The 21,728-nt window shown below is 41.0% G+C and overlaps 2 protein-coding genes across 2 annotated transcripts; one reads left to right on the plus strand and one right to left on the minus strand.

Annotated features, from left to right (window-relative positions):
- The first annotated feature begins 182 nt into the window (after positions 1-182).
- rnf11b (ring finger protein 11b) lies at positions 183-13,462 on the plus strand. The gene is made up of 3 exons (XM_035176646.2): positions 183-767; positions 10,404-10,573; positions 11,558-13,462. The coding sequence occupies exons 1-3, from the start codon at positions 645-647 to the stop codon at positions 11,727-11,729; spliced, it is 465 nt and encodes a 154-aa protein (XP_035032537.1). The 5' UTR covers positions 183-644; the 3' UTR covers positions 11,730-13,462.
- A 3,308-nt stretch (positions 13,463-16,770) lies between these two features.
- On the minus strand, positions 16,771-20,512 carry cdkn2c (cyclin-dependent kinase inhibitor 2C (p18, inhibits CDK4)). The gene is made up of 3 exons (XM_035176863.2): positions 20,381-20,512; positions 19,419-19,776; positions 16,771-17,517 (listed from the first exon to the last, which is right to left on the minus strand). Exons 1-3 carry the CDS (start codon positions 20,510-20,512, stop codon positions 17,513-17,515), a joined length of 495 nt encoding a protein of 164 aa, XP_035032754.2. The 3' UTR covers positions 16,771-17,512.
- Positions 20,513-21,728: the final 1,216 nt, after the last annotated feature.

The raw sequence follows: 21,728 nt of genomic DNA on the forward strand, positions 1-21,728 counted from the left end.
AAATAATGAGTCGAACTCGCAAATAAAGCCTCTGATTCATCGATTTGAACTCTGTGTTTATGTTTTTAGCGAAGGACAATGTGATCGCGAATCCGATTGGCTGCGGCCGAGAGCTTCTCTGACGCAGTGAGAGCCGATTGGTGCAGTCGCCCGACGGGGGCGGTGCCTCGTGTGGCTACGTCACCACCTTTTGTCGTTGTCGGGCAGCAGCTGCGAGCTGGGAAGTGTCTGACAGCTTCAGCCGAGACCTCCGCCGCTCCGCTCTGTGCAGACAGCGACACGGACATTCCCTCCGCTCCGCTGCCTCCGCGGGTGTAAACTTCCCTGAGGTCGCTGCACTCGTTGCTTTTTTTTTTAGTATTTAGTTTTTAAGCTAACCGAGAGCCCAATGCTCCCCTGCCAGTGCTAGCTTGCGTTAGCGGGCTAGCTCTTTGTGTGGCTAGCTCGATAGCTGAGGGATGTTTTGTTGTTATTGAGCCCGAGCAGCCCTCCCGTCGTCTGGGGAGCGGAGCTTCGTCAGCTGTGTATGGGAGAAACAAACTAAACAACAACCCCTCCTCCGCTGACATTAGCCTCCTGAAACCATCTGTTAGTGTAAGCGACAGGGAAGCAAAGAGAGAAGAGTTTGACCGAACAGGAAGGAGATGGGAAACTGTCTGAAATCTCCGACCTCGGATGATATTTCTTTGCTACATGAGTCTCAGTCGGACCGGGCCAGCTACGCAGACGGTGCTGACCCCGACCAGGAGCCACCGCCCCCATATCAGGTAACTTTTACACCCACCAGGCCAATGTGTTTGTCTCATGATCTGAAACAATCCATTGAATACCCGAAGTCCTGTGTGACCCAGTGTGTCAGTCTTTTATTTTGGCAGGTGCATTATCCAGGAATCTGTTGGTCTCAGCAGTATGTGAGGCGCCATCAGCTGTTCACAGATCCAGCATCACCCTGCCCACTGAGCCTGTCCCGTCCCGGCCTTGACACTAATCCTCTTTTGTTTTATCCCAAGGTCCTGACTGTGCCTGCCATTTCCCTGAAGTTATTATTATTATCATTTATACGTTTACTTAAAGTGACAGCATCACCGCTTGCTTTAGTTCCAACTCTGCACTGAGCCATGTTATTTTGGCTCCTGTTCAGTGGAGCTGAACTAAGACACAGGGACTCTCTGTTATGGCCTGTGGTTCACTTTAACAGCATGATCTGTAATCCCAATGGACTTGAGACAGACCCCCCTTCTCCATTAAAGAGGGGAGTGTTTGTAGTTTTTTTGAAAACAACTTTTATTGCTGCTCCCCTTCCCTGATCTCCTCGAGGTACACCGGCAGCTGCTTTGTTTGTCTAGTGTCCTTATTTCCCGAATTAGATCATCCACAAACAGACCAGGTCATGTTGTAGCTGCAAATATGATGTGTGGTGTTATCGTTCCTCCTGTGTGTTTTTCTATGGTAAGAGGCGGCTGCTACGTGTTATGTAAGGCCTTGGCACAGAGTTGGCTTTTTACTAGGTTAAGCCAAGCCTTATTTGTAGATTTAAGATAGGTGCTTTTAAATGAATGGCAAACTGAAGGCGATCTCAGGTCAGTGCAGCATAAGAGCTCTCATTACAGAGGAACTACATACTTATACTGTGACCAAGCCTTGTAAACTCTTAACAGCAAAGATAGAAGCATAACGTGGAAATGTGCTTCTTGTCATCATTTCACTTTGATAATTCTGTCACCATACTTGATTTTAATACACATAGAATATTGAAATGTCATAAACACTGATGATTGGTTTCCCATTTGTAGATCTCACATTTCATTGCCGTCATTGGTGAAGTCATTGTAGTCTTTCTTCATCACCTCTGCCATGGAGGTTATGTTTTCACCACTGTCCCCTGTCAGGTGGTTTATTTGTTTGTCTGTGAGCAAGATTACACAAAAACTACTCAAAGGCTTACCACAAACCTGGTGGAAGGATGTGGTATGAGTCTGGGAAGAGCCCTTTAAATTTCAGTGTGGCTGTCCTGCGGATCCAGTATTTCTGTTTTTGCATTCTTTGGCATTGCGAGATATGGTGTTTTCAGCATTTGCACTGATTTCCCAAAGAATTAGTCATGGCCCTTGATGAAATAAATCAGGCACATTTAGCGAACCGATATCAATGAGTGTGTGAAATTTGTTGCATCTTGATTGCTGAGGGGACAGTCATATGCTGAGATATCCACTTGACTGAGTGCCATTCCAGTCTTTGTGATATTATTATCAGCATGGTCCCTGAAAACAATGAATTTGTAGTACTTACAATCCTAAATCTACTGAGAATCTATAACAGTGTTGTCTAGATACTGATCACATTGAAGATATTTTTGATCTTTTTATATGATCTGAACTTTACTTTTTATATAATTTCCATGTGCTAGTTGTTTTTTATGGTGTAAACGTTTGCTATGGATTACCAGTTGAAACAACAGTTTTTTTCTTTTAGAGAAACAGATTTAAAAAAACATTGAGAAACATTACTAAGACAAGACCGGGTCAAGTTCATATCCATGTTTTTTATTTATTATCGGAGCGGTGTTTTTCACAGAAGACTTGCATCATGAGTCAGTCAAAGATAACATCTGAGACTGAACATAGCAGGAAGTCCTTGACATGCATCTTTGTCCGGGTTGATACAAGTGTGTCATGTCTGGTGTACAGCACTACAACAGTAATTAGGTCAAAGCCGCCAGCTCTGGTCTCACAGTGGAGAGATGGTGTAATAAACAACACAAACACTGTATAGTGTCTTTCCAGCCATGACTAAGCTTTCAGTTGTGTACATGAGCCGTTTGATTATACTGGCAGTGCAGGACAAGCTGGTTAACTAACCAGTTAAAACCCTAGTTAAAGAGCTCTTTTAGACCTGCCAGTGCTTTTCTCCCTGGTGACCACAGTAATCAGCACCTTCACCAGCTGAACCCAGTCTGAGAACACAGCACACATTTTTGTGCGATCACAGTTCGGCTTAACCGGGCTTTGGAGGAGCTGTTTGTGTTAGAAGTGGGACTAAAGGCTCCATTATACGCAATTTGAAATTGAGATTGCTGTGTTCATAAAAGCTATTGGGTGTGGCCCTGGGTGCAAATGCCAGGATATGTACTGCGACTGGAGGTCTGTCCTTCACACCAGAGGGTCATGGTGAAAAACATGGTGCTGGAAATCACACCAGTGAAATCCAAAACAAAGACAATAATAAGCTCCAGCTCGGCTTAAGTTTCAGGAAATGAAAACAGTAGAAAAATGGCGATTTATAACGATTTTGTTATCACAGCCAAAAACACAAAGAGGACAGGGTGGATTTGTCATTTTATCAAATTGTCTGGTAGCAAATGAGAATAGACATTTTTCAAATCCAATCTCCCAGCCATTCATTGTATTTAAAAAAAAAATCATCCATGTTGAAAAAATACTATTATATTATAATAATACAATATAAACCTGACATTATTTACTCAAGTAGAATTGTATTTGAAGTGCTGAATTTAATATATGGCTCATGAATCAGATGTTAACATGGGCTATTAGCAGGTTTCTGTTGTGATTCTAAGGAAAGAAAGATAATGAGTTAGATCCTGTAGCGTCCAGGGAGTTGGTCCAGATGAGTTGCAAGCAATTGACTCATTGTGTAACTATTATTCCGAACTGTAACTTATGTAACCGGTAAACCGGCGACATGTGCTCCAGGCCGATTGGAAAAAACATGCAACTAATCACACCACTGACAAATTGTATGAGACAGTACATTGGGGAGCAGTGAATGACACTTTATGTCTGTCTCAACAAGTTGTGACTGGAGGCGTGCATGCGTTTCTGCGTATAGCGTAGATTCCTTGTGCGAACATGCCAGTTTTGATTTAATTTCAACCTTAAGCTCCACAGATTCCACAGTGTAGACGTTTTCCCACTGGGTAATAACTTGTGACACACAACGTCTTTTCTTGTGAAAGACATCATCATTACACAAAGTTTACAGCGTCTTATTAATATTTAAGGCTGAAGGTTTCCTTCTTAGTACCCAAAGGTACATTTGTTGTTCAGACAGGGGGTTGAGCTTCCCAGAGTTCAAAACAAGCTCCAGGAGACATCAAAACAAAATACATTAAAGATGTTTATGTTATCAGGTTACATTTTGGCATTCAGGTTATATCTGAAATCCTGCCAATTAAGCTTTTTGCTCTTCACTTGACACCAAATCCTCCTCCCCATCCTGTCAGAGGACTCTCCGACTCTGGGATGTGACTTTGCTCTGCTGCTGACTCTTCGGTTTATAATTGTAGCGTCTGACTTAAGTATTTACTACCAAATTTATTTATTTTTATTTGATTACGTGGATGGTACCACTGATTGGTGATTGTGAACCAAATGGTTTTATGTCTATAAAAAAATAAATGGTTATCTATGTATTCCTGAACACCATGTAACACCAGTAACACTGACTGCATTTTAACCCAAACATCTAAATTGAATTCTGAAAGTACAGAGAAAAACTATTTTCCTGCATTAGTAATTTAGTCTATAGTTATTTATATATAAGTTCATTTTGATAGTATTTTAAAAATACATCAAACAGGTCAAAGTTGTATCCAACCTGCAGTGGTTCACTCTTCAGACAACTCATCATGAGACTTATAAATGTCTGCTCATCCTGAGTTTGTCAGGTCGTTTCTGATCAGACCGTGTTCCCTGAGAATTCAGAGTCAGCAGTGAATTCCAGGAGTGTGAATTCCAGCCTCTGCAGATGGGTGTGTCCACTGCCTGGCCGAGGGCTGCACAATGGCAGTGATGAATAATTTCCTGGCTGAAACGAGGCAGTGCGTGGACTGGCATCTGCAGGGCTCAAGGCCAAGTCCTATGATGGACAGACGGGGCAGTATATGGAAACTATTCACACAAACTTAGACTGTTTATTCTAAGACAATATTTTGATAAAGTTCTTACTTCCTAGTCCACGTGAGCAACAAATAGTCAAATTTGTAACTGCCTTTATTGCTGTTTTTATTGTGACCACCATATATTCTGTGCTACTCATTCATACATTATATCTTGTAATAAAACACTTTAAAATGCAAACGCATATCTAACATGACTTTTAGCAGCTACCCGATTGTAAAGTTGTCTTATACTTGATCATTTACCTGTCATTGTGTGTTACAAAATTAACTTGTTTAATTCGTATAGTCCATATATATATTAGACAATATAAATATTGTCTAATATTTCTTTTAATTTCACATGAACTGGAATAATCTTAATTCTGTTATGTGTGCTATGACAAGAACTTTGAGATAATTTATCAGACCTTAAATGATCTTAATAACAGACTATTACACATATAGAATATAGAAATGGCCGACATAGAGACAGGATGAATGGAGGAGTGGATGGATTGATGCTGAAAACGAAGTGGATGAGATCAGACCACTGAGCCGACCATTTAGGTTAGTGGACCATGGCCATGTAATGTGTCGTCAAAATGTTTTCAAAGTGATCAAAGGGAGGCAGTATTGTGAAGGCTGATGTGGCCTGTACCCTGTGTATGTGTGCCGACCCATGTGTTGTCATGTGTTGCAAACAGCACGTTGTGTGGGGATTTTGAAAGCAGCTGGTGAGACGAGTGCTGAGTCATCGCTGTGGAACCGGGCTATGGGAGGGAGCGTATACGTGTGTGTTTGACTGTGTGTGAGTGGGTATGAGAGCCCTCTTGTGCATATTTTGCACTCTGGTATGACTTTTAATGCCCCAGTCTCCCTGCTACGTTTTCTGATCACATTCAGTTCAGCGCAAAGGTCTCGATTCTGCTGTCAGCTACATGGTCTGTCCTCAATACACTTTTTGACTGTTGCCGTTACCTCTGTGTCAACATGCTAAAGTAGCATCTGCTGCTCTGGTCAAAGTCAAAGCCCAATCTCCCTCAAGACCCGTCATGTCGTCCATCTTTATATAAAGTTCATGGTACACAAAGAGGTGAAGAGCAGGGAGTCGAGATGAGAAGGCTCGCAGTCAGCGGTTTGCTTTGAGCTCAGCTAGCTCGGTCAGAAGAAACAGGGAAAGCAAGTTTAGTTTTGTGTTGGTTTCTAATTAGCTTTCTAACCTGGAGTGGAAATTTGGAAGAGCAAAGGAGGAAGAATGTGAGAAAAGAGGTGACACTGAACAACAATTTTCTTTTTGCTCGGTTGCTGTTAGAGTAACAACATCCATAAAAAGAAATAGAATGCCAATAAGACACCTTCATAAAGTTTTAAAGATACGAGGAAATTCTCTTCAAAACTACACTTGAAGATGCAACAAAAACATGAGAGGAGTATGGACCCACTGTGTCTGTGTGTCTGTGTGTCTGTGTGTCTGCGTCTGCTGACAAGCAAGCCATTGTACTGACAGTAAGACAGTCTGTGGGCTGTGGCTGACCACAGAGGCCTGGATGTATATTCCCTTGCCCTCTTCAGGACTGGTTCTCACAGTCAACTTCTCATTTTCCGACAGCTGCCATTCTGGCCCCATGTGATCAGAAGTCAGGGTGGGTTTGGTCACTCTAGCTGCTTTCAGATATTGAACTCTGGAAAAAGAAATTATCTGGAGGGGCAGTATGTGACATCGCAAATGTCAGAGTTATTTGTTGTGGACACTTTTCTGAGTTTCTCCTGCAAGCCCCGAAGTAAAAACTTGTGTCTGTGTGAGCCCATGTGTAAAAACAGCAGGAGATTCTGCGGGGGATTCACCACGTGCAAGTGAGCATGTTCACGACCTTTCTTAGATGTGACGGATGCAAAACGGAAATGAAATGAAACAGAGGTGTCATACACATAAGACAGAGGAAGATTTCAACTAGGAAAGAAGAAGTAATACGGGCCGTTGTCGATATCCTGTTAACAAAAATGCATTATCTCCACAGTGAAGTGAGTATACGTTACGTCCTTGCCTCCAGCATGCCTTGTCTGAACGCTCGAGAGATTTCTGTGTTGTTGTGAACACATTTGACCAAAGAATCTCCTGCTGCGTTCTTATATTAAAAGCTTGAATTAAATAAATGAGCTTATTAACTTATAGCAATTTGTGAAATCCAAATTTAATAACCTACGTTTTTACTTAACTTTTTAACTCAACTTTTTCTCCCAATATTTTTACCTTTTCTTTATTCCACCCAGAAGGGGTATTATGTTCATCCTCCATGGTTTGTATGTGGCCCCTGGGAAGGCTTTGTATGAGCCTCTTTAACAATACTACAACTTCCTGCTGAAGTGAAGCATACACAGTACACATACCGTTATCATCGTGTTGTCAGCCTATCCTGTTCTCACATCAACAAGCACATCCTGTTAATGTGCATCCATCTCCTCCTATTGTTTTCTTGGTATTGTGTGTAGGTGTCTACAGGTCTGTTTTCAGAGATTTAGTTACTCTGCAGTCCCCAGACAGAGAGCTAAGATTTCAGAGCCTGCAAACGCTTCATGTTTCTGGTGTTGCTTCCCTTTAAGTGCATATTGACGCTGCTGACATATACCAAAAACTGGGCATTGTCACTAATGAAAGGGGGATTTGTCTTTAAAACAGGAAGTGCTCATCGCTCATACTGGGCTTTGAGCTCATTTATTTTGCCGCTTCCTTACATCGGAGTGCTGCGGTTAAGAGTCTGCAAAGTGTCTGTGTCACTCTGCTCGGAAGACTCAGGTTTCCACATCAACTTTCCTGATTTCGCTCACATCTGTGTGTCTCCATCTGCGTGCTTCTCTCTACCCAGCAACCTACACAGTGTATGAAAGCAACACATAGGACCCGCCCTGGGCTGGCGTCATTATGCCTGATTAAAAGTCTCTTAAATGTCAAACAAGGCCGCCAATGTTTTTATTTATTTTGGATTTATTTATTTTTGATATAAGAAGAGTTGGGTTCCGGATGGAAACCTCTTGCGGTCCGGATTCGGACCGGAGTCCGCCAGTTGCAGACCCCTGCTCTAACCCGTTGGCCCATCTCTCACATGTCACACCTAAATATCAGGCCTCTGGCTGCGGGGAGAATCTAGGCCGTTATTGAACTTGTGGGCAGAGAGTAACTCCATATTTCATTTCCCGACTCCTCTTTCCTCGTAATTTCTTTCATTTAGTGATGGATGATGGAAGACAGAGGGTAAATGCCTCGCCACATTATTTGTCTTTCTTTCTGCACTCACTCCTGCCTCCCTCCCCCCCTCACTATTAGCAGCGCTGGCCTGGCTCGCTGACAGGTCCTGCTGCTGTGTGCCTGGCCCAGAAGCAGCCTACAGCATGCTTGGCAAAGGAAACCAAGCTCTGTAATTTGGCTCAGCTCGCCACTGCCCTGCACCATCCGTCTCCCCTTCCTGAGTTGCCCTCTCACCCCTGCCGTCTCGCTCTCTATCTCTGTCGTGCTCCTGGTCGATCTGAGGTCACATGATGGAACAGTTGTCACGGGCCAGTTGGCACACTAGCTGTAAAAGAAAGGAGAGGCATATGACAACAATGACACTGCTGACCACTGTGCAGTTGACCATCCTCACACACACACACACACACACACACACACACACACACACACACACACACACACACACACACACACACACACACACACACACACACACACACACACACACACACACACACACACACACACACAAACACACACAAACACAAACACACATTGTACAGCAGCTGCCCCCTCTCAGGCCCTGTCTGTAGCTTTTATTCCCGCTGCGTGGCTGCATCAGCTGTTGAAGTTACGCTGACTCATGGCTTAAAATGCTGTGAGGCTTATCGCTAGCTAACATTGTAATTGTTGTTCTGCATTTTTTCTATGAAAAGCATTACTTTTCAAGAAATAAAAAAAGTCACAAAAAAAAGGTTTCAGTGCCCATTATGGCTACTAACGCATAAATAATATATCATATCTCTGATTAACTCGCCAGTGATGGCTATTAGGAGAGCCAAAAAGGAAGTCAAACAATTGTTTTCAATAGTTGGCTTTATCATGACATGAGTTCCCATTAAAATCTTATGTCACCGTCACTTCAGTTTGGTTGGTGGACTCTCTTAACAGTCAACAGAAACATATTTGTTGTAGTAACAAATAAGCAGCAAAAATCACACAAACCTTTACGCTCGTTCAAGAATTCATATTTCCATAACACAAGTCATTGAATGATAAAAATATAGTATAGTTTTTAAAAAGGAAAGTGACAAAACTATTGGTTAAGAAATGAATACATTCTTTAAACACGTGCTAATTAAAAAAGCTTGTGAGTAAGACATGTCTTTATTCTGCTTTTAAAAGAAGACACTGTTGTTGTAGACCTTTGGGCAGGCAATGAGTAAACACATTCTCTGATGGCTCTTTATTTCGGTTTCTTCCCTCCTATTGGTCTGATCTGCAGCTTCATTCAGGTTTGTGGCGCTTTGTGTCAAAAGGTCGTGGCTACAGTGTCGGTATACAGGTGGTTAATCAGAGAGCTCGCTTAACAGCATTAGAGTGGACTTAGCCTGATCCATGACATGGCTGTGGGATCCTTCAGTTGCCTGACATAAAGGTCTGGCACATTGGAGGAGGACGAGAGGAAAGAGTCAGAGGCAGAAGTGTGCGGTTGATGAAGAGAAAATGAAGAAGAGAAACTGGTGCACACACAGTCACTGTAGGGAATGTATGAGAATGAACCCCAGACCTAGACCACAAATTGAAAGAGTTGAGTGAATAGAGAGATGCTTTTTACAGAGGAGGAAGACACTTGGAGACCAAGGTTGTACACAGATATAAAGATGGATGCAGTTCTGTAGAAAATGACCTGTCCTCCCTGATGACCAAAGTTTTGACATACAGACAGACATAGAGAGAGAGACAGACGGGCAAATATACAGGCAGACAGACAGACCGAGGGACAGGCAGACAGGGAGACAGATGGGTGGATAAGACAGAGACACAGACATGCAAAAAAACAGACAGGTGGCTTTGGCTGCTTTGTAGTTTGGTGCAGGCCAGCCTGAAACTTCCACATTATCATTAATTCCCGTTAAACAGAGTTTCCATGAGTTCTTAAAAAGTCAAAAATATTTAATTTGAATGTTCATTATCTGAATTTCAGGCCATAAAAACTCTTAAATATGTTAAATAACACGCAATAGAGAAATGTTTGGGCTGGATGCATTACATGTCTGTGTGTTGTTCTCTCTCGATGATACAGATATTAGCGCACTGTAATAAAACTACCTTAGACCATTTCCCCTTTTCTTCTATTAGTTGGAAGTGTAAGTCATTCTGGGACTAACACAACCTGTGCTTTACATCGGTCTGAAATTTAATTCATTATCCATATAGATTTATCAGAATTAGTTTTTCTTTTCTTTAAATGTGGCCCTGTCTCATTTTCTGTAGGAGCAGATCCATGTACCCGTCTATCACCCAACACCCAGTCAAGCCAGACTGGCCACTCAGCTGACGGAGGAGGAGCAGGTCCGCATCGCTCAGCGCATCGGGCTCATACAGCACCTCCCGAAGGGCGTGTATGACCTGGGGCGGGACGGCTCAGAGAAGAAGATCAGAGAGTGAGTAGAAACCCGTCAGAAGATGCAGAGGAAGTTAACTTTGTTCAGAGCAACATGGTGGCACCGTCAAGAGAAATACTACTCCATCAAAGTGATCTGTGTATAAGCAGGGGTTCTGCAGGACTTTAAAATGCTTTAGGTAGAAGGTATGGAAACAGGATCGAAATGCTAATGCTTGGTGTTGTTTCTGAAACCGTTTCATTCAAATCACGTTTGCTCTTCTTTGAGTAATCACTTTGATGATGGGACAGCATCAGAGTGACATCACACAATGTTGCTTTCTTTGTAAATAGGACCCATCAACCCCATCCGTCTATGTCTATACACTATGTCATGCACCAACAGGCACATTTTAACAGGCAAAAACATTGTGACTAGTGTTCTCCAAGTCAATTAAATTAAATGAAGTATCATGTGAAAAGATCAAATAATTTTTTTACTTAATATTTCGGAAGGGCTGTATGTGAGAATGCAAATTTCCAAGTCACGCAAATTTTCCAGGAACTTTTCCTGCCAGCCCCAGAGTAAAATGTCCAGAAATTTTCAAATTTACAGAGTGTAGCTGCTTTGTACCTCTTCTTGTCTGCCTGTATATTGCTTTGGACTCTTTGGTTGATTTTGTGGATATGTCCAAATGCTTGTATGTTATTAATGCAATAATAAACTCCACGGCAGAGTCAGTAGCTTCTTCTCCCACCATCTTTGAGGTGTTGTAAACAAAAACACTGAGCTCTCTGCAGCAGAATTTCCATGCCAGACATTCCGGACATTTCCCTGTTGTTGTGAACACATCTGACTAGGACAATCTCCTGCTGCGTTCTTCATATGTAAAAGTCAAAGTCTGTAAAATGTCCAAACCAGACATTTTCACAAGTTAAAACAGTATTTTATTGTTCTCTTGGTTTTGTGTTCTTCATTTCCAGTCCAATCAAAGTAGATTGCAAATTTAAAGGGAAATAGTCATTGTCATTGTTTCCTCTGCAGGTGCGTCATCTGTATGATGGACTTCGTGTACGGAGACCCCATCCGGTTCCTGCCCTGCATGCACATCTACCACATGGACTGTATAGACGACTGGCTGATGAGGTCCTTCACCTGCCCCTCCTGCATGGAGCCTGTGGACGCCGCGCTGCTTTCCTCCTATGAGACCAACTGACACGCACACACACACGCACATATGCCCACAGATGCCTGTGGACCAAACTGGACACACACATACAGTATGCACACACTGTATCCTGGATTAGTAAGGTGGCAGTATCAAAGCTGTGACTGTAAAAGATTTATTGTGATCTCTTATGTTTGAGTGTGTGCACACATAAGCACGCATGTGTGTGTGCTTGCGTGTGTGTGTCTGTATATGTGTGTGTGTGTGTGTGTGTGCGTACCTGCACAAACACAAGTTCCTCACTTGGCCTGCTGGACAGGACTGCATTTGAGAAAGGATTGGAGGAAAGAACAGAGCGATGATGTTCAGGACGGGCAGGAAGGGGCTGGGTCGAGGGGAAGGAGTCGACGAGAAATGACAAGTGGACAATTGCAAATAAAGAAGTCAAGGAGAAACACGACAGAGCTGAAGATGCGTGATGTAAAGACTTCTATCAGAGTAAGAACATCTGATGGACTCTGCAGAGGCCTCCAGCTGTCCGTCTGTACAGATCTCTCACGATAAATTAAGATAGGTCGGTGGTTTGATCGATTGTCCAGTGTCCTGTGTTTGTTTGGTCAGTCAGCATAAGGGCTCAGTTGAACCAGTGTTTATTAACAACACAGACATGGCAGAGGAAAATACAGTCACGTGCTTTAGCCATTAATGTGACGAAGAACTAATGCCATCAAGCTTTCACTTCCTGTGACTCTGTGTGACAGTGAGATCTCAGATTATTGGTTAAAGCACGAGTAGATCAGTTAACGAACCATTAATACAAATCAGAGATATTTGCACTTCTTAATCAGAACTTGTGACAGGAGTTGTGACCATATGCATTCAGTAATTATGTCAAAGTGAAGTATGTGATTTGTTTGACCTACATTTTCATTAGCATTGATTCGTCTCTGTGAACCAGGAGTGTAATTTATTACCGGTAACAATAACCAAACTACTAAATTAATTCTAAGAGCGATTCCCCTTTTACTGTCCAAGTCGTGTAATTTTAAGGACAAGTAAAGAACTTATTTAAAAACATACACAAGGTTACGATCATCACATATGTCTTTACACACGCATATTTATATATATAAATTATGACTTCATTTCTTCATTTTCTTCACATGAATTCGATGTCTCAATCTCAACAATCTCTTCGCCACATTTTACGTCTGTTGCCTCGGGTCACCCAGTTGATGAAAGCACAAAGAAATGACAACTGTTCTGTTTTATTTTCCTTCTCCCTGCAGACTGTCGCCTGCAGGTGAGTCAGTGAGACTTTTGAATTACTTTTGAATTATGCAGGTCATGTTTAATTATTTGAGTGCCCCCTGCTTTGCAGGCATGATAGAAATCCAACAAGAGTTTGAAAACATGCCTTTTAGTGAAGGTTGTATGTGTACGTATGTGTGGGTCTATGTCCGTACAAGGCTTTGTGGCCTTTGTATGAGGTGGTAAGTCAGCACCTTAGTTTTTGCACAGTACTTTAATCTACTTAACTTTTTATGTTGTACTTTGTTCGCCATCAGTGAGGTGGAGTCTCATGGCCTATCAGCTGCTAAAACGTGGAGCAGAGTCCTGTTAACTTCAAGAAAACAAGGGGTGGGGGTGATATGATACAGACAGTCAAGGCTGCAGATGCTGCAGTCGTGCTGGAAGTCATTGTATGTGTGATGTTGTGAAAAAAACAAAAGATGTGTCTTTCATTGTCACAAAACTAATAAATTGTCAGTGTATCGTGGTGTTTGGCTTGGGTTTCTGTCTCCTATCACCTCGCTCTCTTCATCAGGAGGTTAGCTTCTGCCCACTTCTTTCACCTGCAACAGTCCTGTGGTCACACTGGTGGATGACCTGGATCTAATCGAGGCTGAGTGAGTGATTGGATTGTGGGGATAAACAACGTTAAATCCTGTCTCTGTGAAAGTGTGTTGATATCTTCAATAGTTCCTCAAAAAAAAACTTCAAACATAGTTCCTTCTTCTAGGGAAGACACTCCCAAAGTTACGTCTTCACAGATACTACACAGTGCTTTGGTTGTGACTTTGAACCAGAGACTTATTTATTGAAAAGATCCACTACCCACACAGGGAGGGTAAGTGACCACTCTTTTTTTGTTTGTTTTGTTTGTTTTAATTACAGGATTGAAGAGCAAGGTTTGCTCTTATTTGAATTGGGTGTGAGTGTTGTATGTTTGTTTATGGATGCTTTTGTAAGCATAAATATGCATATGCTATGTACTACAGGCAAATAATAAATAGACATCGCAACAGACCATACCTAATAGTGGGTGTTATCAATTTCCCTGTCAAAGAATTTAGATTTTATTATTTCATTGTTTCGTAAAATAAAACGTGCACTATAGTTTTACTATCAATAAGTGATATTTAAGGATTCATTTCTCAATCAATTACTAAATTGCTTAGTTGGTGACATTTTTATCCAAAATATGGAATCAAATTCTTTTAATATATTGGTTTATTTATTTGGTTTTTGAACTAGCCTGATAACAAATGCTTTTAAAAGTTTGATCTGGGGAGGGAGTTTACAGACTACACCATTCTTAGAATGATTTGTGGTTTTAGAAAGAGGTGGCAGGAGCACTACTGGGGTCCCTCAAACCACTGCTGCCCATGGAAGGGAATAAATGTCAAAAGATTCAAGGAAAACCTATGTCCAGAAATAATGGCATGAAGAACCCAGGGCCAGGCACTCAAAAATGTAAAAGGCCTTTATTTCAATGGGCTTTCAATGGGTATTTTACCTGGCCTCTAGGGCAGAGGCCTTCCCTAGAGTTGATTAGACAATTTTTTTTTTTTTCCCACAAATTTAAATGTCTTTAAATACACATTAACATCAATCCAACATATTGTAGCGAACGGATTAATGGAGGCAGAAGACGTTATCTTTCTGTGTATTATTTGAATAGCTTAGTATTGAATGCACAATAACAGGGTAGCTATGTGTATACATGGCACTAGGCCCAGTTTATCATATAAAACACATTGTTATACAATATATATAGTAGGGGGTCCCTGCTCTATCTCTCCATCAGTTTGGGGGTCCTTGGCCTGAAAAACGTTGAAGACCCCTGCTCTAGGGGCACTGCACTCTAATCTAGAAAACGGAAGAGATAAGGTCCTCCCACATTAAAACAAAATTCTTGGCCCCTAGGGGCATGAATGAACAAAATGAACAAAATGGAGAAAGTCCCCCTGCTGGCTGCCAAACGCCATGGTTGTTAAGGACGGTGCAGAAAGAGGAGAATCCACAATAGACAACAGACATTAAAATGCAGCAGTTAAGTAAACATATCAAACAATACTATTAGACTACAAGTGTACTCAAGTGATAAAAATATATAGTATCTACAATGAGGAAACCAATTTGAGCAGTTTTACACCTCCCAGAATGATCAACTGATGCCTATAACTGTATTTTGATGGTACCAGACTTTGAATGCAAAATTGGGACACCATTGAGAGCGATTCTATGTAGGCCTCACTAAAAGGAGGCTGAGGGATGGCCGAGCACAGGTATGCCATCCGTACAGGGAATCTGAATTAGCCTCTGGCCAAACACTAGAAGCCCAACATGGGAGCGATAAAACTTGAAGAGTGTCAGGTTTTGAAGTAATCAGCTCTGATGCAAGGGGCGGGGAGAGAATCAAACCCCTGAAACAAAGAGAGTCAAACTGGATCTATGTCCTTAAAGGTCCAGTGTTTAAGATTTAGGTGAAAGGGATCTATTGACAGAAATTTAATATAAAATAATCCATGTGTGTTTCATCTAAATTATACAAATTGTTGTTTTATTTACCCTAGAATGGGCCCTTTATATTGAAATACTTTATATTTACATGGGGGTCCTCTCTATGGAGGTCACATTGTTTCTTGTAGTAGCCCAAACTGGACAAACTAAACACCCTTTGTTTTTGTGAAAACTGAAGGTTACCACAGGTTCTCTGTCATGTTTGGAAGTGGAGGATGAGGTGAGGGGTATTCAGCTGCAACATGCAACTTCACCACTAGATGTCACTACATTCTACACACTGCAACGTTAAAGGCACCAGTTACCCTGGTCTCAACGAGGACTTGAACTTCTCATCTTTTTTATAACAGATCACATAGTCATCAGTTGATCATTCTGTGAGGTTTTTAGCCTAAATGTCCGCTGTTCTCCTCCGATAGTTATGTTCATGTTCTTTCAAACACTCAGATATGGGAAACCACACACACACACACACACACACACACACACACACACACACACACACACACACACACACACACACACACACACACACACACGTTGATAAATGTGGGAACAAGCAGGGATTCATTGCTGTCTTTTATTGTGTATTTTTTCTATAGCAGATTTCACAGAAAGAGAGAGAGCAGAGAGCAGAGAGAAGGGAGTTTGTCCATTTCACATTTTCTTTCTCATTCAGGGTGACCAGTAGGAGGCTCTGTCCTTAAAAGGCACAGTTAGGGTTGAATGAATGCCTCTTTCACACAGTGTCATGAAACTCTCAAAATTCCACATAAGCTACTTTCAGACTTGCACTGAAGTCCAGAGATCCTCCGGTCATTCTGCACAGGGGCTGTCAATGTCCGAGTGAGAGCCTCCAGACTTTCTCCGGACTTTCTCCGTCTGGCCCCCTAGTAGAAAGTCCGCAGAAAGTCCAGAGAAGCCGATATGAGAAAAACAGCAGGAGATCCTCCACAGGATTTTACTGCAAGTGTGTGGGGTTGTTGATAACGTTTCTAACACGTGAGAGATACAAAAATGAAAAAAGAAAATTACAAAAATAATACAAATATCCCAGAGTAAAAAAGCAGTGCCACACACTCATTAATTTTGACTCACAGTATTCACAAGTCACAAGGTACTGATGTGGGGTGTTAATGGAACACAGCAGCAGTAGTGACACCTCCTAAATGTCTCTGCACCCATAACAAATATCTGTGTCTGACTGTATGTGATGTTCTGTGGCTTACTGGTCACACTATGAGGCATAAGTAAAAAAAAGTATGAGACCTTGGCTCTCAGATTATAAATTATTTTAAAAATACATTTATGCGGCCACTTTATTAGGTACATCTGTAAAATCGAGTGAAATCCAAAACAAAAGCTCAGCCAAAGAGTTTACAAAAGCTAATGATGTTCAGTTTTGATTGACACTGTTAAAGGGATAGGTCACTGAAAAATAAAAAATTCACTCATTACCTACTCACCACTGAAGGAGGGGTGGGTGAGGTGTCCACAAAAAACTTTTGGTGTTTCAGGGGTAAACAGTTTTGCAGCCTGTAGCAGCCAATAATTTAATAACCGCCAATTATGTAGTAACATGCCAATAACGTAATAACATTGTTTCATTATTTGCCGGGTTTTCAAAAATCCGTTAAAAATGTAATAATTGTAGCCCATAATATAATAATAAATTAATAACACTTTCTTTAAAATTGATTTTTTTGGGCTATTGGTGTCACACTTCCATGACACTATTTCCTCTTTCAAATAACTATTATAATACAAATGGGATACATTATTACACTATGGGCAAAAAGTTATTATTAGTTTTTGTACTGGATTGCACTAGAAGGTATAAATGTACCAGATTTACACAGGGTTTATATTACAAGTATTATATTATCAATTAAGTGGGGGTAATTTTAGAATAAAATATAAAAAAAATTTAAAGTCCAAGTAAAAGGAAAGAGCAGAGTAGTAGAATCATAAGAAGGTTTCAGCCAATCCAGATTGTAAAACATTGAAGTGGGTGTCTTCATCATTTAGTCTGTAAAAGAGAAAACAAATAATGAGTATTTGACTAATTTATCCTAAGTGACAATAATGAAAATAAATAACAGCAATTATAGAGGGACAATATGAAACATCAGAAAAGATTACAGTAGTGCATATTTTATTATGGCACAGGGATCCATTGAAGTAAAAGAAAAAGTAAGATGATTTTAAATATGAAAGAAAATGAAAAGATAACAGTTACAGTTACAGTACAAAGCAAACACTAAGAAACTATTTAAAAGCAATTCGAGGATCACACAGCAGCAGAGCACATAAACAGAAATAAAAGTAATGTTACAGATGATAAAAGAGTAAAACAAGATAAAATAAAACATTATAAAAATATTCAAATAAGATCAGAACTATAGGAGAGAGCTCACCTATAAAAAAATGTCTTTAAGGGAGATTTATTATTTATATATACATATTATTGTTTAAATATAAATATATCATATTTTACTCTTGTGTTTCACCTCAGATAATGGTTTTATCACTATTCCGTTCTTAGTTTTTGCCTTTTCAACAAGAGAGAAACTTTTTAGAATAAAATGTATATTTATTTTAGTGTGTTGTCTTTACACTCAGTCCTGGGGCGTATCTCTCTGTATCAGGAGCCTTATGCCAATGCACTGCGCTATAAAACATGTACAACGATGGCCCACTGCACGATAATAAAGCGAGTGAAGCTGGTAAAATACATTTTATAGGTCGCGGTTTCTTTTTCTCCATATATCTGTTGCGCTTGTGATAATTTTGTCTCGTTGCCTTGGATGAATAAACACGAACGGCTGAGTAACGAAACCGATCAGATGATTGATCAGTTTCCAATACACAACCAATAAATACGTTCACAGCTTTGCCCATGGTGACACCGCTCCTCATCACCAGCTTCACTCGCTTTATTATCGTGCAGTGGGCCATCGCAGTGCATTGGCATAAGGCTCCTGATACAGAGAGATACGCCCCAGGACTGAGTGTAAAGAAAACACACTAAAATAACTATTAGTTTTATTCTAAAAAGTTTCTCTCTTGTTGAAAAGGCAAAAACTAAAAAAGGAAAAGTGATAACACCATTATCTGAGGTGAAACATAGTCAAATATGATATATTTTTAATGTTTTATTTTCTCTTGTTTTTACTCTTTTATCATCTGTTACATTTGTTTTATTTCTGTGTATGTGCTCTGCTGCTGTGTGATCCTCGAATTGATTTTAAATAGTTTCTTAGTGTTTGCTTTGTACTGTAACTGTTTCCTATTGTTTGCATTCAATTCTTCATTTAAACTTGTAATGCGTTGTAATTGTGTTTGAAAAGGTGCCACATAAATAAAGTTATTATTGGAGAATTAGACATATAACAAGACATATCAGAACGTTAAACATATTAATGTATTGATGCCCAATTTATTAAACATATTAACTTAACTCAATACGATGTAAACCAGCGGTAAAAACTGTTGAAGCTTTAAAATAAATCATGAATGTCTTTATTCATTCATTTATTCTTAAGATTTTCGCAAAAGTACAGTAATGCAGTCGGCTGGAAATGAAGGCATGAATCCGCTTTTCAGCTTGTGTCTGATTCATAAATGTCCGGAACCTTATATGGTCATAAATCTGAAAATGAGGTTTCGGTTTCGGTGACTGAAACCTTAATGTGGGCCTTGGAACTCAGAGTCTAACACAATAACACAACACCCACACTTGTCACTTCTGATTTAATCCAAGGAGTTAGCTGACCCAGATTATTTCCCAGCATTTCTCAATGTACCAGTGCCACCTTTCTCTAAGTCTGTTCCCCATCATACATTTTCCAGACCCCCTCCCACCAGCAATAAACTGAGCTACTGAGAGACATCTTGAAATTAAAATATTCTGATATAAAATCGACTCACTTGCGCTCAGATACTTGTCGATGTATTTGGCGGTGTCCACCCTGCGGTGGAAGTGCGCGAGCTGCGCGGCGGTGTATCCCAGGCCGTTGGTCGCGCGGGGGTGCGCGGTGCGCGTGATCAGCAGCTGCACCACCCGCAGGTGGCCCCCCTTGGAAGCCAGGTGCAGAGGCAGGTTGCCCTGGTCGTCCACGAGGTTCACGTTCGCCTCAGCACGCATCAGCGCGCGCACGGTATCCACAGACCCTTCGCGCGCGGCGTCATGGGTCACGGTGCGGCCGCTGTCCGGGTCGCGCACGTCGGGGCTCGCCCCCCCACCAATAAGAGCTTCGACCACGGCGGTGCTGCTCATCTTCACCACCTGAGAGAGAGAGAGAGACGTCAGAGAGAGACGTCAGAGAGAGAGAGAGACGTCAGAGAGAGACGTCAGAGAGAGAGAGAGAGAGAGAGACGTCAGAGAGAGAGAGAGAGACGTCAGAGGGAGACGTCAGAGAGAGAGAGAGAGAGAGAGACGTCAGAGACGTCAGAGACGACCACTGGGAGCGTCTCTGTGACGTCAGAGGCGACTTCTTTGCAGTCTGAGAAAGTTTTCCATGCTGGGATGGAGGTGATTACCCACCGCTAGTTTTCTATTATTTTTATTATTACTATATCTTAGTAACTTTCTCAGGATGAAGTGTATACTATATGCTGTAGCCTGCAGATTCACTTGAGAAAAGAAAAGAAAGATGTTATTTTTCCCTCTAAAAAACAAATAAAGCAAAACGACGAGTTCCTTTTTTTTCTTGGTATGAGCTATATGTCTCGCTTAGGCCACATTGTTCAATTTCCTCTCTTTCACAGATTCGATGATTCATTATCAATCTTACATGTATCAATGAACAAAGTCTCCTGGAAATATATGACAGCAGAAAGTAAATTAAAGCAGTCAAACTGGATGCAGCGTGATGGAGGTCTGTACCCACCTGGAGAGCAGTTCTCTTGAATGTATTGAATCCGTTGACTTCTGCTCCACTTTGCAGCAAAGACAACACTTTTGATAGATTTCCAGCGGCACAAGCATCGCAGAGCTCGTCAGTCAGACGCCGGTCAGTCATTGTTGCTGAATGAAGAAACCGACAGAAGCCAAAGCTTTTCAATGGGGAAGGATTTCCTCAGCCAATAGGGGGCTATAGTTGCATCTCAGTCTAACAGGTACCTCCCTTCGCGCTCTCATTGCCACTGGCACATTTGACCCTCTGTCTTGCAGGAAACATTCTCTATTTTCTCTTACACTATCCCAGCTGCAAATTGGGGGCGGGATACAACAAGAAATACATAGCTTTGACCGTGTGAACAAATCATTTGTATCCAGTTCAATAGCAGGTGTAAGCATATTGAGTGTGTGAAAGAACACTACAGTAGGCAATGCTTTTTAGTGGGGAAGGATTTCAACAGCCAATAGGGAGCTTGTTGCATCTCAGGATTTCAACAGCCAATAGGGAGCTTGTTGCATCTCAGGATTTCAACAGCCAATAGGGAGCTTGTTGCATCTCAGGATTTCAACAGCCAATAGGGAGCTTGTTGCATCTCAGGCTCCCTCTAAATGAGCGCTCTCATTGCCTGAAAAGAAGAACTTGAAGCGCTGACATTTTTGTTACATTACATTACATTTCATTTAGCTAACGCTTTTATCCAAAGCGACTTACAATAAGTGCATTCAACCATGAGGGTACAAACCCAGAACAACAAGAATCAAGAAAGTACAATTTCTTCAAAAAGCAAAACTACAAAGTGCCATTTAAATGCTACTAAAACATTATAAAAATATTGAAATAAGATCAGAACTATAGCAGAGAGCTCACCTATAAAAAAATGTCTTTAAGGGAGATTTATTATTTATATATACATATTATTGTTTAAATATAAATATATCATATTTTACTCTTGTGTTTCACCTCAGATAATGGTTTTATCACTATTTCGTTCTTAGTTTTTGCCTTTTCAATAAGGGAGAAACTTTTTAGAATAAAATGTATATTTATTTTAGTGTGTTGTCTTTACACTCAGTCCTGGGGCGTATCTCTCTGTATCAGGAGCCTTATGCCAATGCACTGCGCTATAAAACTGTAAAACTGTAAAATGTACAATGAGGCCCACTGCACGATAATAAAGCGAGTGAAGCTGGTAAAATACATTTTATAGGTCGCGGTTTCTTTTTCTCCATATATCTGTTGCGCTTGTGATAATTTTGTCTCGTTGCCTTGGATGAATAAACACGAACGGCTGAGTAACGAAACCGATCAGATGATTGATCAGTTTCCAATACACAAC

This window comes from Hippoglossus stenolepis, chromosome 14, assembly GCF_022539355.2.
Source record: "Hippoglossus stenolepis isolate QCI-W04-F060 chromosome 14, HSTE1.2, whole genome shotgun sequence".
In the NCBI taxonomy this organism is placed as follows: Eukaryota; Metazoa; Chordata; class Actinopteri; order Pleuronectiformes; family Pleuronectidae; genus Hippoglossus; species Hippoglossus stenolepis.

Coding starts and splice junctions, on each gene's coding strand:
- rnf11b (XM_035176646.2), top strand. CDS start 645: ATGGGAAACTGTCTGAAATCTCCGACCTCGGATGATATTTCTTTGCTA. Junction 768..10,403: donor AGCCACCGCCCCCATATCAG/GTAACTTTTACA, acceptor CATTTTCTGTAG/GAGCAGATCCATGTACCCGT. Junction 10,574..11,557: donor TCAGAGAAGAAGATCAGAGA/GTGAGTAGAAAC, acceptor TTTCCTCTGCAG/GTGCGTCATCTGTATGATGG.
- cdkn2c (XM_035176863.2), bottom strand. CDS start 20,512: ATGACTGACCGGCGTCTGACTGACGAGCTCTGCGATGCTTGTGCCGCT. Junction 19,777..20,380: donor TCAAGAGAACTGCTCTCCAG/GTGGGTACAGAC, acceptor TCTCTCTCTCAG/GTGGTGAAGATGAGCAGCAC.